This window comes from Juglans microcarpa x Juglans regia, chromosome 4S (assembly GCF_004785595.1).
Source record: "Juglans microcarpa x Juglans regia isolate MS1-56 chromosome 4S, Jm3101_v1.0, whole genome shotgun sequence".
NCBI lineage: Eukaryota > Viridiplantae > Streptophyta > Magnoliopsida > Fagales > Juglandaceae > Juglans > Juglans microcarpa x Juglans regia.
Window position 1 is genome coordinate 8,696,218 of NC_054601.1, and position 16,551 is coordinate 8,712,768.

The 16,551-nt window shown below is 35.7% G+C and overlaps 2 protein-coding genes across 4 annotated transcripts; both read right to left on the reverse strand.

The window, feature by feature from the left end:
* Nucleotides 1-1,010: 1,010 nt before the first annotated feature.
* On the reverse strand, nt 1,011-2,064 carry LOC121263316 (germin-like protein subfamily 2 member 1). Its single transcript, XM_041166139.1, has 3 exons — nt 1,887-2,064; nt 1,650-1,786; nt 1,011-1,572 (listed from the first exon to the last, which is right to left on the reverse strand). The coding sequence occupies exons 1-3, from the start codon at nt 1,993-1,995 to the stop codon at nt 1,159-1,161; spliced, it is 660 nt and encodes a 219-aa protein (XP_041022073.1). The 5' UTR covers nt 1,996-2,064; the 3' UTR covers nt 1,011-1,158.
* Nucleotides 2,065-4,296: 2,232 nt separating this feature from the next.
* On the reverse strand, nt 4,297-11,461 carry LOC121263317 (protein phosphatase 2C 32-like). Of its 3 annotated transcripts, XM_041166142.1 has the most exons (6): nt 11,144-11,461; nt 10,961-11,019; nt 8,424-10,833; nt 6,987-7,100; nt 5,237-5,501; nt 4,297-4,784 (listed from the first exon to the last, which is right to left on the reverse strand). In XM_041166142.1, the coding sequence occupies exons 3-6, from the start codon at nt 10,653-10,655 to the stop codon at nt 4,669-4,671; spliced, it is 2,727 nt and encodes a 908-aa protein (XP_041022076.1). In that variant the 5' UTR covers nt 10,656-10,833; nt 10,961-11,019; nt 11,144-11,461; the 3' UTR covers nt 4,297-4,668. The 3 variants fall into 3 exon arrangements, with proteins under 3 accessions (XP_041022076.1, XP_041022075.1, XP_041022074.1); XM_041166141.1 differs by having other exon boundaries at nt 8,424-11,019; XM_041166140.1 differs by having other exon boundaries at nt 8,424-11,461.
* Nucleotides 11,462-16,551: the final 5,090 nt, after the last annotated feature.

Below are 16,551 nucleotides of genomic sequence, written 5' to 3' on the forward strand. Positions count from 1 at the left end.
TAAATTATATTATAATTTAGGTAGCACTCCTAGTATGAGGAGAGGCCAAGAGCGAGGAAACCGTTATTTACAAATGCATAGGGGTAAAATCAGGAAGCATAATGGAAGACGAAAAATTACTATTGCTTTTTGCATTGATGCTTTTATATATAAGAAGATATATATAGATATATAAATATCCCCAATTTGTTAAACTATTCTATATATGTCCCTTGGAGAGATTAAGATCATTAATTTTAATTTAAATGTTGTTACTAGATATTGAAATCCTCTTATTGAACTTCCGCATATCTACGCTATATAATTCAAGTATTCTGGTTTATCTGACAATGACATGACACCAAAAAAGAAAAAAAATGATAGTTTTAAGTCTTGTTTAGTTATGCAGTTTAGATGAGATGAGATGTTTTGTTGAAAATTGAATAAAATATTGTTATAATATAATTTTGTAATATTATTTTTGTTTTTGAATTTAAAAAATTGAATTATTTATTATATTTTATATAAAAGTTTAAAAAAATCGTAATGATTATATGAGATGAGATAAAATAAAATAAGATGAGATAATTTAATTTTATATAACCAAACCTACCCTTAATTTGATAGGTTTCATCAAGTAATCAATTGGTTTATCAAAAAATAAGACCAAAGCCGTCATTGTCTAACCAAATATATATTTAAAGTCCACAAAAGTAGAAAAAGATGTTGTAGGACCCATTTCATATATATAAGTTGTTATACGTACTCACACAATTTCAATATAACATTATATGTATTGAGTGACAATCCGATTTTATCATTATTTTTTTAAAATTTTGAATTTTAAGATTTTCACAATTTTATCACACATAGATAGTTATGGAAGTAAAATTGTAAATATAAATAGCATTTTCTTTCGTATATTAATCTCTCAAACTTAAATTTCTCAATTTCTTGTCCGAATTTGAGGGGATCTTAATCTCACAACAACTATTGAATCTGAAATCATTGAAACCTGATCAAGGAAGTTACCAAATCAAGATAGCATATGTATATACTCTCTTGTTCTTTCATTATAGGTAGATCATGGAACACCATTACATGGATTATTCATAGGACCGTCTACAGTATATTATTATTGAGAGTACGGGCTTCCATACTCATACAACCTTAGTTCTTTCACCACTTCTTCTTGGGAGCAAGGTTTGCTTTGATTGTGTCAACCACCTTGCCATCCACCTGGAAGGCTATCTCCAACACATCGTCCGGCACCGGTGGTGACGCAGCGAAAAGTGATGTGGCAATGACTTGGGTGCCCGGCAGTTGGCCATTGAAGCCCGAGATCACAGAAGCAAGCTTGTGGCCATTGTTCTTCTGAAAATGGACCAGTCCCCTGGGGAACACAAAGATCTCACCTTGCTTGATGATCTTGGAGATGAGCTTGTTTGCTGTGGTGATGAAGCCTACTTCCAGCTCGCCTTCCAGAGTGAATATGGTCTCGGTGGCGCGCGGGTGAGTGTGAGGAGGGTTGAGTCCGCCGGGTGCATAGTCAATGCGCGCCAGCGACACGCCGAGCGTGTTAAGGCCTGGAACCTGTCGGGAATATGCCGTAAAAGCAAATTGTAATTTCCACATTTTGCATTAAATAAAATTGTTTAAATGAACAGAACCTGCATCACATTGGCTGGAGTTACGACTGAACCAAACGAGTTGTTGATGAGCCCTGGCTTAGCCAGGCCATTGAAGGTGAAATCTGCTGCCGTGACATCTGCATCGTCCTTGCATACAAACCCGTTCACCTTTATCTCTGTTGCACGAATGACAAGGAAAATAAGAGAGCATTTCATCAAAAGAGTCATCCCGACAATATGTACAGTTGGTCTAGGAACTTAAAATGAATCACATACTTGACTTTAGATCGGCAACGCAGATATCCTGAAGGGGGTCAGGATCGTATGCCACAGAACTGGAGATTGCAGCAAAGATGAACAGGCATGCAAGAACGTTTGCCACCATGATTGGAAATGATTTGAAGGGGAATGATGTATTAGTTAAACTAAAAAACTGAGTAAAATGCTTGGTTCGAATATGGAGAAAGAAACAGCCGGCTAGTCTATTTATATACACATCTAACACTGGTGCATGGTCATAAATTTAGAGAGTCTGATGTGATGCCCAAGCGGATAATTAAAGAACAGGGTTTCAACTTAAATCCCAAGCAATTTCCCAGTGAAGACGCAGACAGAAACTATTTTCTCCTTGTTTGAATAGGTGAAAGAAGTTGGTGAAGAAAAAAGTCCGTAGATAATAGATATTAAAAGTTTTTGGGGTTCTTTTTCCTGATTCGGCCTGCAGATGTGTGTGTTTGTTAAACTAATACACAAATCAAAGCAATGGGGTTTGGAAAAGCTGCAAGCCTGGCTGGCTAAATAGCGTACATTTCTTGCTATTCAAGATAGAACTTTAAAGTGAGACATAACTTTAAACCAAACACATCATTTCCAATTCAATGAGATGTGATTGCAGATTGATGATAGGGTGACAAACACATATAGCAAATTTCTCCGTTCAGGTAATAAAAAAAAAAAGGATGATGCATACAGAAAAATCCTGCACAAATTGCCGAAGATGGTTGTATACACTAGAGAAAAAATCTATGTGAAATGTGAGATTTTCGGATGGACAAAACTATGACCGACTTAGATCGTTCTTCTCTAAGGTCTAGAGAAAAAGATGTACACATAAGATTATTTAGCATTTAATTTTGTTCCAAAAATTCACTCGAGCAGTTTTAAATGTTAGAGGCTCATTTCTTGTATTTCTCTCTACACTCTAAGCAGCTGTATAGAAACTTTTAAAAGTTCCAAATCGGATGCTTCTAGTTCACCTAAGTTTCCCAACTGGATTGAACTTTTGTGTATAATCAAGCCAAAAGAGTTGTTAAATGCCAAATGGGGTCCCCTTGCAATTGTTGGGAGTGAGCTCACAGAGAGAGGCATAACTATACAAGTATTATTAAGAAAATAATAAATTACGGTGATAATTGACTTTATTTTTTTGTAAAATTCTTTGTGAGACGTCATAAATGAATAATGTTAGATACAGTTATGGAGTGCGAAAGTATCATACAATCTTTTTAAAAAAGAGTAAGGTCTATTATTAAAAAATTATTATTTTTTTATGTAAATTTTATATTAACTATTTTTTTTTAAAAAATACACTTTATAATTATAAATATCATTTATAGAATAGTAAAATTACAGTAGGATAAAAATGTAGTTTGTAGTATTACTCCACCTGAAAAGAGCATCATAGAATTCAAAAATATCATCCCTATAAAGAAGAAAAAGGTAAAAAGTGATAATTCCCTTCAAGAGGCGATAAAATAGAGGTGAAGAAAAATGTGATATAACAGAGGAGATTCTTTTTTGAGAGAGAGAGAGAGAGAGAGAGAGCGAGCGATGAAAACAGAGTACTAGAGTCTAAAAAGTAGAAAACAAAGCACTAATTTTATATCTATATCTAATACAACCCACAATTCAGACTCGTGCCTTCCCAACTGCTACATCAACCAAATTAAAATAATGCACACTACCAAATAAAGAGAAGGCAGTTGGAGAAAAATTTAGGAGTGTGAAATCCATTTTACAATTCTTTATATAATTATAATTTTTTTATATAATTATATTTAAAAATAAGAGTATTTATATAAAATAATATTTTTTATAAATTCGCACCGCGTCGTTAAACGAATGTCTTACATATCAATATTGATGCATATTTTGATACGCGAACTCGCTTGCAAGAAGACTTTTTTTAAAAATATATATCATTTAAAATGTAGATATATAAAAAATTGTAAAAAAATCGTGTCTATTATTTTTCAAAATTTAGTGTATAAGGGTGCGGTCCAGGCATTAAAGAGAATGAAACTTTTCTAACATTTTTTCCATTGTCTTCTTCCTTCTCATCTTATTCATCCTATATAAAAGTGAAAAAAAGGCATAAAGCTCTGTAATTCTTACATTTTCATTGTAGAATTTATCCTATTTGGAACCTTATAAACATAGTTAATAATGTCGAATCACGTAAATATTTTTTTTTTCTTTATTTTCTTGTATTTATGATTATGCAACTCTGCTACCGCCACCATCTATGAACAATCCGATCACCGTTGACTACCTGGTCAAAATCAGGCATCAACACCATCAATGGTATTCTTTCAGCTACAAATTTGGGCCTTGATTTGTACACAAACAATTCAAAGTACAGAAGGTGATAATTATGGTGCTGTCCATCAGTATTGTAGACATGGTCTTTCCCTAATGTTTTAATTGACCAATCAAATTGATTTGAAGCACATAAAATAGATTTTAAACGTAATGATATGAAAGCGTTTTTAGATGCGAAACTCTGAAGAACAGCAGTGCACATGGGGGAGAAGTGGGAGTGGGATCAAGCTATGCTTAACCATAAAGACCAAATATACAGTATCCTTGAATGGAGAAAATTTATGGTGCAAGTCATTAAGGCGGCAGCCTTTTATCCTAGCAATATGGTCAGAATCCTCTTGCCTGAAACTGTGAATTGTTGAGGCCGTGGACAAATGCGAAAAGCCTAGCCGAGAGAGAGAGAGAGATGGGAACCAAAAGAGTGTTGGGTGTGTGTGTGTGTAGTTGTTTTAAACAACTATCCAGATGATCTCCAGATTCTTCCTTCAAGTGAAACCACCATAACAGAAACATCATCGTGATATTTGCGCCGATCCCCATGCGGAACATCCAGTAGTTCATGAAAATCCATTCCTGCAAACAATCATCAGAAGCACTTGTAATAATGAGAAAGAGAATGCAGGGAGGTTATGATTTCTACCATTCTACAATTTAGATTCACTTTCGTGGCATTTTCCTGCAATTAGTCTCTTTCAGGAAAGAAACGAGCAAGAGGTGTGCACAAGTACCTCCATCTGAGGAAGGTCTTGTATTGTTAACATACAAAGTTGTTCATAGTCAATGTTCTCTGCTCCCTTCAAAGGGTATATCACCTCTAGCTCTCAAATAATGTGCTTTGTTGATCACACAAAAGCAAGGTGTTACCTTGCAATGCATGCAAGTTAAACTGAAAGGGAGTACATTCCATTCCAGTCGTCCTACCGAACACTTTACTTATTCTTTTTCAAAACAGCAAGTATAATCCAATTTTAAGCTTTCATGGAGTGCTAACAAAATGAAAAGGACTGGTAAGTTAATCAATTTACCATTCTTCTTGGCAGCACGGAAGAGAAGCTCCGTGATGAGGTATTGTGCAGGATCACCTTCAGGAACATTTTCCATGAACCAAGTGACATGGGCAACTACCTCTTCATTGTTAAAGTACTGGTACAGTCCATCAGAGGAGAGTACCAGGAATTGATCACTAGAGGAAAGTCGGTGGTGAAGAAGGGAAGGAATGCAGCTGACATAAGGAAGAGTTCCCACATATTCAATCCGAAACATCTCCAGCAGAGCTTCGTTACAAGTTGGCTGTGCCCAACAGGCAAAATTACAGAATTGTTGAAATGCAATGGAACACAAATAATGAGAAAGGTAGATATCAATGATATGAAAATGTGTTGCAAATCTATGGTCTGAAAAGGAAGATATCGATGATACTCTTTCTGATGAGATGAAAGGATGCACGGTGATTAGTTCACCACTTCAAGTCACATGATCTCAACTCTATTGTGGTCCCCTATTATGCCTTAAGATGCATTTCGAGCCAAGTAACACATGATAAAATATAGCAAATTGAAGCTTGTTAGTAAACATGTTAGAACTGTCTAACATAGAGCATAAATCTAGACAAACACACCATTTAAAGTGTCCTAGTTGATGTGTCTACTCCAAAAAATGAGTGATCTTTATATGATCCATCTCTTAAAGTTACTCCATTTATAGTTATTTACACTGTCAAAGCTAGAGCCCCAAGTAGCCATGATTACATTGTATAACTTAATCACGAACAACTTACACATATAAGTAAGTAGAGAGTAGAGCAAGGATTCAAGCTTTAGATAGATCATTGCTCTAATATCATGTTAAACTACCAGAAAAATATAAAGTTAAGTATTTGATTATACTCTTAATAGTACTTAAAGGACATTATGACTTGATTGTGTTGCAGCTGTTGCTGCAAATCCATCTTGGAGAACCCTACCCTACCTGAGATTGCCTATTATACACAGGATCAAGGTAACATAAGATTGCCCAGACAAAGTTCAACTTGATTAGCATAAACTACTGGCAAGACTGCAAATAATAATGACGTATGGTTTGACCACTGTTCTGACCAGGTTAACTTCAAGACATCAAGGAATCAAAACAAACAAAATGCATTGATATAAAAAACGCATGTTTAAAACTTGTTCTTATACTTTCATTTCTGCCAGCATTATTACTAGTGGATTATTGTTATTTTTTTAATGGGTAACCAACTCACACACCTCACAAATTTTGAACCCATGACCTCACCCGCCATCAAACTTTTTCTTTAGTAACCACCATCATGCTTATAACCAGTACAAGTATCATTTGGCCCCAGTATCATGCTTATAAAAACTATTGGCATTATTGGTTGATTCCTAGTTAGTACGTCCTTATAACCAGAATAATTGGCATATACATCATGTTTCCGTAGTTGCATTTCCTCCTCTATTTTCTATTCCTAATGACAAGGCAAATATATATACCGAAATAGAATATCAAAAACTCTATGTGCAGTAATTTTTGCGTACTCTTTACACACTCCACTAATGCGATTGGCTGCATTATTTTTTTTTAATATAAAATAACTGTTTTGGCCAATCACATTAGTAGAGTGCACAAAGAGTATGTAAAAGTAACTGTAAGTAGCAGAACTCATAGAATATACATCTTATAGATGCAATTCTGCGGAACATTCAAAGAAATAGTGTGCAGCTAAGAAACTGCTTTTCAGATAGGTTAAATTTACAAGAGCAACTGACTGACCTTCTTCAGAAACCCAGCACCAAACGCTCTAGTTACTTTCAATTGCCCCTTCACTCGATCATTGAATACAGCCTGGTTGTCATCTGGATGTTCGACCCTAATTCTAAAAACTTCCTGCAGCAGAAAATAAAAGAACACAAGTAGTTTGTTCATAATACGAAAATTTCATGATCATTTTTCTCCATTTATTTCTTTTGATAAGTTCCTCCTCCATCAATTTCTAGATTTAGTATATCCATTTACAAATATATAATCTGATTACACCGAGAAAAAAATATAATCTGATAACATCATCAATTCTTACTGATGAGAGTATATAAGTACATCTCAATTGATGAACAAAACTCCGTGCAACTAATTGGTTGAACTACCAGAAGGATGATCGCTTGTGCTTGAGCAAAGAGCTAAACTACAGTTCCAGTGCAATGGCAACTAGTCCCAACCACATGTCCAGTACATAAAAAACTGGGAATTAAATTATAAACATGCACCAAAAAGGAAATAATTCAGAAGACATAAGCTCTTGTTTTCTTAAGATGTGTGACTAAAAAGTTGATTCTAATGCAGAGGACGGTATAAATTCTACAAATGTGACATTCACATGCACAAACACACAAGGACCAGGTAGGCCTGTTCAAAAACCCAGCCCGGTCTGGAATCGGTTACGGGTTCCGGGCCGGTACCCGCATAGAAAAACCCAGGTAAACCCGGTCCAGAACGTGGGTCTATTTTGATGTTTCTTTTTTTTTTTTTTTTTTTTGGGTTCCTTTCTAGCAACTAAATGGACAGAAACTCAAAAGGAAAATGCATATTATGTCTAATGAATCATCCATTTTATGGTTTTTTTTTTTTTTTTTACTCCCTTCTCCATATGGTTTTTTTATTGGTGATCAAGGAACATGTAGGCTTTGATTTAAAAAATTAAATAAATAGAGTTTAAATGTTATATCAACATTTTCAGGTTCTGGGTTTTTAAAAATCGGTTTCAATCAGGGTTTGACCCGGGCTAACCCGGTCTATGGTTTTGAAACCCAGGTTCCCAGGCCGGAACCAGGATGAACAGTCCTAGGACCAGGGATAAAGGCTACGCTGCTTTACAATTTACAAAATAAAAAAGGGCAAGGGTTTATACCAACACCACTATGGGTGCATCCTCTGAATATTTTCAATCATACCTCATTTTCTATCCCATTGTCCTCGTTAAAATCACTAATAGAAATTAGTCAAATGAGATACACGTGATCCTACAAACTCACTCACCCCAATCTTTATCTAATCACATCTCTTGGGATATATAACATGGGGATGTAGGTTTATTTTAACCAAAAAAGTAATGGAAGACATGCCAAAGATAGATACCCAAACCAGAATTACATAAATTCTTTAAAGAGGAGTATTAATAACTTAATTGAACCATTAGGAAAAGTGGAAAGGCACCTTTTCCATGCTTGTGCTGTGATCAATGGAAAGCTGAACTGCTCTCATCTTTAATCTGCATAATGAAATCTCCCGGTTTTTATTTATCTTGCTAATCTGACTGTTCTGATTATGCATAGGAGAATCCTCTGATATTCTGTCCAGCTCCATACGAACTAATGACTCTCTGGATCTATTCCGATGCCTCGCGTCATCTTTCAAAAAATTTGGATTAGGATAACGGTCATTTGGTCTTTCTTGAGCCAAGATCACACGGCTATCCCCAAGATTCATGACATACACATCTTGATCCTTCATTAACATCACTAGAGCACATGATCCCATTAACGCAAGTTCCGGGTTTTTGTCAAGACCCTTTTCCACCAATTCCATGTAAGCCTCTTCAGTCCTTTCAAGAGCTCGAGCCATCGCCCTTAAAACCAAATCATGATCAATAACACCAGATTTGCATCTTCTAATAGGTCCAGAGGGTTCCACCATTCTCTTTTCAACACCAATCTCCTCTCTGTGCCAATCATAATTCCACGGAAAAAGTTTCTTGCGTAAGGATTTTTGCTTCTGATACATTTTTCTAATCTTTGAACCAATTAATGACTTTCTAGTATTCTTTCTTTGCCTTGAAACATAAAGAGCAGGAATAACACCATGATTAATAGATTCAACCCTCACCCCTACATCTTCACCTGAAGTGGTAGGATCTTCACCCCGATGGCTACAACTATCTCCTTCGGCATTTAGAGAGCAAGATCTTACCTGATCTTCACGTAAGGTTTTGCTAGAATCCGAGGTTTCTTGACTCAATTGACAATCCCATGATACCACTCTTCGCTTCCTGACCTCCGAGACTAACAAAGAATCCTGTCCATCCAAAGGCTCCATCTGAAGTAGTTCATAAAGCCGTGTGCTTTTCCTGCCTTGACCAGTTAAGTTTGCAGCTGGAACAGAAACCGGTGCTGTTCCTACGATGTTGGGCTTTTCACCATTAGGTTCAACACCAATCCTAAGTTCTTCATTTTCCTCAACTATCTCACAGCTAGAAGATTGACCTTTGACAACTGCAGGCCTACATGAATCCTCTAAACTAGGATAAATTACTTGACTTGAATGAGGTTTCGACTGTTCCTCCTTGCTGGACTCTGAAGCCACTTTTGTATGTCCAGTCTTAAGGAGTTCGGGTTTTAATTGATCATTAAGATGTTTATCTTCATAATCCCAAATCAGTCCTTCCAGTTCTCTGTCTATAGCTTGGTAAAGATGGCTCATCAGAAAATCTGGTGCATCTGGTCCACTAAATCCATCATATATTCCAATAAACAACCATCCTTGTTCTTCAGAAAGCACAACTTGAACCCTATCTTCACCAGCCTTTCCATGAGCCCATTGCAAGTCGTGAGTGCATCTATACTCCCCTTCGGATGGCACCCCTTCAAGACAGTTTCGTGAGGTATCTGGCTGAAACTTTGGCTCTTTAGAATGCCAGGCCAATTGAGACACTGAAGTCAAGAAAAAGCGTTGCATCCAACCAGCCCCAGAATGTTTTGAGAATGCCCGGGAGAAAGTGCTCCTCATCGGCCCACTCACGCTCCTCATGAGACGCTGAAGGCCTGGTCTTTGACAAATTCGTGCAAGGGGTGCAGAGAAGTTAGACTTATCGGTGGCATCAAGCGGACCAGACATTACACCCTTCTCAATTGGCCCAGACATGAAACCCCTTCCCCTTTCCAAAGGGCCTGAAGTAAAACTTCTTTCAAGAGGTCCAGACATGAATCCACTCAATGGTCCAGAGCAATGAGGTACAGGCTGCAAAGGTATTGCAGCAAATGAGGATGTGCTCTCAAAGGATGCAGCAGGCTCTTGAACATCACTGGCAAACAATGCACTCTGGTTACCAGTCCTAGCTGTAGAAACATTGGCACTGACCGAAGCCCCTGAGATGGTTTTAAATGTAGTTTCCGGGACGCTCTTGTTTAGTCTGTGTAACCCCGAGGGATCATCTATCATGTCATGTCTAAATGATCCACTTAATGTCTCAGAATCAAGGGTGCTCGAATCAACAGTATACCTTTCAGAGTTTGATGGGGTAATGGCAGGAGATTCAAAAATAGACGGCCTAACATAACAGAAGGAATGGCCTAATCCTTCATCTAGTGGGTCTAAGAACTCCAAATCAACACCGCTTTTCTCATTGAAAGGTATAAAACAGCCTACAACACGAGAAGTGCCGTTACCCATTAATTACGTCTAGAACTTACAAGAGATTCCTCTCAGATGGAGGGTATATGTAACTATGCACCATGAACAAATGCAGAAGAAAAGAATTCAGCCGAATTGGCAAAAACCCAATGAAGCCCAGTACCACCTTATTGATATGTTGGCTCCTGCTCATCATCAGTCTCAGACTCGAAGCATACTGTTTTTCATAAGACATAGACCCAACTTTTTGTTTATCTTTTAGTGCAAACCAACACGTCAACTAGACTAGCAAGCAGAAAATGAAACAAAGCAGCTCTTTAAATGGTAAAATCCAATGATCTGACCTTGTGGATAGTGGCAAGGCAAGAATAAAGCAGCGGATCGAGCAGAGCCGCTAACAGATCTAGGGACGCCAAAGGACTATGAATCAGTGAATGGAACACATCAGAAACAAACAAACACACAAAGCCATTTCAGATTATCTTTGTGGAATCTGACAAATATCCAAATAAGAGAACGCAATATACCCATATGATTAAAACATGCAGACACGCACAACTGTGCAAGAGGGGAAAAAACTAGCAAAAAACGATTGAAAATAGCTTTTTACGGTGAGAAATCAAAGATAGACTTGGGATGCGCATTTTGATTAAGGGAGAAATGAGCAGAGCAGACCAGAGCAAGAGAGGAGAAAAGAACATGTACAACTTGGTTGAAACATATTTATATTAAAAAAAAAATATGGATAAAAAATTGGAATTTGGTCAGATGATGAAGAATCAAAGTTGAGTTAATCAAGGAGGGTCTCTTTCTTGGGGTTTTCAAATGGTTTGGGAGGTAATAAGTGATGATTAATGTTATACGGTCACTATTTATTCATATATTTTATATTTATAACTTTTTTTTATAAAATGTATAGTTATTTTTCATAGACGGTAAGAGTATTTTTTATAGAACGTAAAATGTGAGTCGTGAGATAATAAATAGTCACTAATGAAAAATTTTTTTCCAAACTAAAAACTATTAAAATACCAACGATTTTCAACCTCTCTCTATCTCTATATATTTACATATATTATATATATATATATATATATATCAAGAAATTAAAATATATAATATTAGATTCAGATGTAGGGACTGTTGATTATTATTAAGTTATTGCATGGGTTGGGTCCTTTTCTTCTTCTTCCTCATCTTCTTCTTCTTTATAATTTTTGTGGGGGAATGATTGGTTGTGTATAGGTGCTGTTGGAGTCAATAAACAAGCTCTAACCCCATCATCATCATGCTCATCAATCAAACTTGGATATGTGGGAGACTGATTATGCAGTGCGGACGCCACCCAAACCCTTTTCTTTTCCCTTTTCTATTTCAAAGTTTTGACCTTATTTTTTTCATAATTCCATTCAAATATTCTAATTCTTCTGTATTTTTTTTTTTTTAAATGTAATTCCAAGCTGACAAAATCTCTATGCCAAAACCAATAAAACTAACGAAAAATCAGTCTAGAATTATGATAAGACCATCGAGAATGTGAGAGGGATAAAAGAGTGTGAAAGATTAGAGAGAGAGAGAGAGAGAGAGAGAAAGAGAGAGGTAATGTTGTGGGAGCCAATGGATTGGATGCTAATACGAGTAAGAAAATAAATAAACTTAAAAAAGAGATCTAATTTAGTGCCTATTTTGAATGTAAACAAATAGGTCAAGGCTTTTCCACCAAAACTTCTTTACTAGGTAATAGAAAAACGATAAAAATAATTAAACATGTATAACTTTTTTTTAAACTCTTTCAAATAAATGATATTTTTGTAAAATAAATTATAAATAAATAGTTATGAATGCTATTGTTAAAAAAAAAAATCCATTTATAACAAAATAGTAAAAGGAATTGTACAAGGGGTATTATATTTAGAGAACTGCTACAAAGACAAATAGATTACATAAAAATAAATTTACAGATTGGTTTTATGAGATCTTTTAGATCTATTTTATAATAAAAATAACTTTAAATCTGACGTATCACATCAAACCATATCAATTTGTAAGTTTATTTTTATGTAATCCCCTTATAACTAAAATATTTTTCTTATATTTATCGTTTTTCATTCATTATACAAAATAATTTACTATACATAAATGATTGGTACACATAGATATGGATAGTAATGAATAGTAACACCATTATTGCCTTTTTTTTTTCTCTGTGGAAGACTTTTGAAGTGTTTTCATCACAGCTCTTTACTTTGTGCTACTCTTATATCAGAAAGTAAAGTAAAAAAAAAAAAAAAAAAAAAAAAAAGATGAACGCTTTGCACCCGATGAGCACCAATCCCTTCTTTTTTAGTTTATCGACGGTCTTTTTCTACCACAATTCAGAGGCTCCACCTCTTTTTATTTTTTTGTCCTCGACGTGAGAAATCACACATGTATTTTTTTTTTTTTTTCCTTTTTTAAGAGTGGAGTTTTGCAACGATATATGTATAACACATACTTAATAAAAGTTGTCATACTTTACCAAAAAATTATAAAGGCGAGGAAAAGGATCTCTCTAATAGCCATTTCAGAATAAAATGTAGCCACATCTACCATCATGGCCTCCTGTCGTAGCGCTACAATCTCTTTGTTGAATTGTACAAAAATCGCCACTTTGTGTGCTCCGCCTTGACGGGAAAGGTTAAGGAATATTTATTTATTTCCAGTATTATTTTTTTTTTCTTTAGTGCTACATAGCCTACACTAATCATGAAAAATGTGTTTTTTAGGGTCCCTTTATACCTTATTCATATATTCTTTGTTAATTATAATATATCGAGCTTACTTAAAAAAAAAAAATGTTGATTAGATGGAGACGACAAACATATCCACACCACAAATTAGTAAGAAATCCTTTTATTTATTTTTCTTCAGAAAGCTTATATCAAAATGTGATTCTTGGAAACTTGAGGGAATTAAAAATAACTTGAAGAGAATTAATTAAATTCAACTAAATCATTAAATAGGAATTGTGATTTTTTAATGTCTTAGGGTGAGAGAGATGAGTCATACTATTCATAACACCAATAGTGTAACATCATTAATGTAGTACATATTGATAGAATGTTACATCAAACCTAAAAGAAAATAATGGACTTTGACTTTTTGTCTCATCATGCTATTCATAACACCTACAAAATTTATTACTACTCATATGTCATTTATATCTTATTTTAGGTCTTAGAGTTCGAGCAAAAACCTTAAAAAATCTTGATTCAATAAATAATTAAAAAATTATAGTTCTTTAATTCCCTATGTCGTCCTGTTATAGACAAACAAAAGGGTACTTTTTTTTTATTTTTTTTATTTAGATATAGGTATTGAGATTTTGGCCAAAAAGGAAAAAGACCCACGTTGCAAATTAGCAAAAGGAAAGGAGAAAAAGATGAAAAAGGACATGCAAAGCCTAATACAACATTATTGTTGTGTGTCTGGCCCCATTCAGGGGGCAAGCATGCAGATATAGCACTGATGCATAACAATGATCTTGTTGTAAGAAATCATAATGCACCAAACCCATATGTACGTGCTACATGCCACTTTGAGCTTAATGGAATCCACATTCTCAGAGTGTGGCGTGCTCTTGCATGTAAGCATCCCACAATGAACGATTATATTAATAGCAAGTACACAAGATGGTATACAATAGGAAACACCTAACTAGAATGAATAAAAGGAAACAAGAAAATCATACAAGTCTAGATCATTGAAATCCACAGCCATGGCCCATAGGAATAACGTTCTTAACAAAAAGAGATCTAAGATACTCAAAAGATCGCTCTCTTTCTTTGAACGTCCTGTCATTTCACTCTTGCCATAAGCCACCATAAGATACAAATTGGAAACATCTTCTACACGGTTTTGATTTGTGGAATACCTTCTAGATTTATCCAACTAGTCAAAAGCGCCTCCATTGTGGCGGGCATAACCCATGCTAACTCTAATCTTTTGAACACCTCATCCCATAACACTCTAGCAACCTCACAATGCAGTAGAAAATGATCCATAGTCTCACCTCTCTTATTGCACATGCAACACCAGTTTATTATGGTCACCACACATCTTCGCAAATTATCTGTCGTTAAGATCTTACCCAGAAAAGTTGTCCATACAAAGAAAGTCGCTTTAAGAGGTGTTTTATTATGCCAAATCCTCTTCTATGGAAACTTGAGTGTTTTGCACCTGTATGAGAGACTTATAGAACGATCACATTGAGAATGTGCCTTTACTTGAAGGTACCCACCACAACTTATCATTTCCTTGGCTGCTCGATCCCAAAGAATACATAAGTCAAAAGAACTCCTCAAAACCACTAACTTTCCAAACTTGGGCCGCCCTACTAAAAATGATGTTCCACTGTATTTGATCCCCAGCTATCATCATAAAATCAGCCACTGAAACTTCTTTCTCACATGTAATCCAGAATACTGAAGGGTATGACAAGCTTGGAGAGTGAGATGAGATGAGATGAGAATTTTGTAAATAGTAGTAAGATAGTTTGTGAATAGTAGTGAGATAGTTTGAGTTAATGTTTTATGGATTTTGGGAAATGAGAGAGAAAAAGTTGAAAAAAAATATTATAAAGTTAAAATATTATTAGAATATAATTTTTGTTTGAGGATTTGAAAAAGTTGAATTGTTTTTTTATTTTTTGTTTGAAAGTTTGTAAAAGTTGTAATGATTAGTTTGAAAGTATTTATACTTGAGTAATGTTTGAGAATGAGATAAAATGAAATTTTTTTCCAAGCAATCCCCAAGTCTTTTAGGATGTTATTTCCACACCATATGTGTGGCGCCCCCAATCCCCCTTACATAAATACACAGGGATCGAGACGCCAGGATGGTGACAACATGGTCACGCATCCCAACGAAATGTGCTCAAGTGTGTGTGCAACATGCAAAGGTGCACAATAAAAGTCGCAGCGGATAATATAAATAAGTCAACTAAGTACCAGAAATTTAAATACAAATATTCAACACAATTTATCTTTAAAAATATACAGTCATCCCAAATATAATACAAAAGGTAAATACATAAATTGATAAAAACATAACTCACTAAACAGGAGCAATCCCAGATCACTCCTCCGAGGGAGCCAAGCTAAGGCTCGTCATCATCATCTGCATCAAAATCTGCGATACCATAAAATGGTACCACAGGTAAGTATAAACCAAACAACTCTCGGAATAAAAATACATTAATGCAACCAACAATATAGCAAAATACATTTAGCCATAAAATACAATTTTTTCCCAGAAAAATGATTATTTCCAACACACGCCAAAAATCTCATTTTGGCCCAAAATATCCGTAAAACATTTTCTCATAAAATGATTCACACAAACAATCCATTTATCGGACACTGTAGGCGGGAATCGCAGGCGGGACTCTACTACCGTCCCTACTTACCACCATCCCTACCGCGTGCACCGTAGGCGGGAATCACAGGCGGGACACAACCACCATCCCTGCTTACCACCATCCCTATCGCGTGCACCGCAGGCGGGACTCTACCACCATCCCTGCTTACCACCATCCCTACAGTTCCTTTACACATACTTAACAGAGTACTGTAGGCGAGAATCACAGGCGGGACACAACCACCATCCCTGCTTACCATCATCCCTACAGTCTCTTTACACATACTTAACAGAGTACTGTAGGCGGGAATCACAGGCGGGACACAACCACCATCCCTGCTTACCACCATCCATACAGTCTCTTTTCCTTTTGCTCACATGAGAATCCAATTCCAATAAACACATGAACATGTATGCAATCATGCGAAAATCCAGTTTTCTTTACAAACATGATCATGCATGCAATATGCGATGTACATGAACAAGCCATAACCAACAACCAACAACCACAATTCACAATGCAAACAAACACACAACT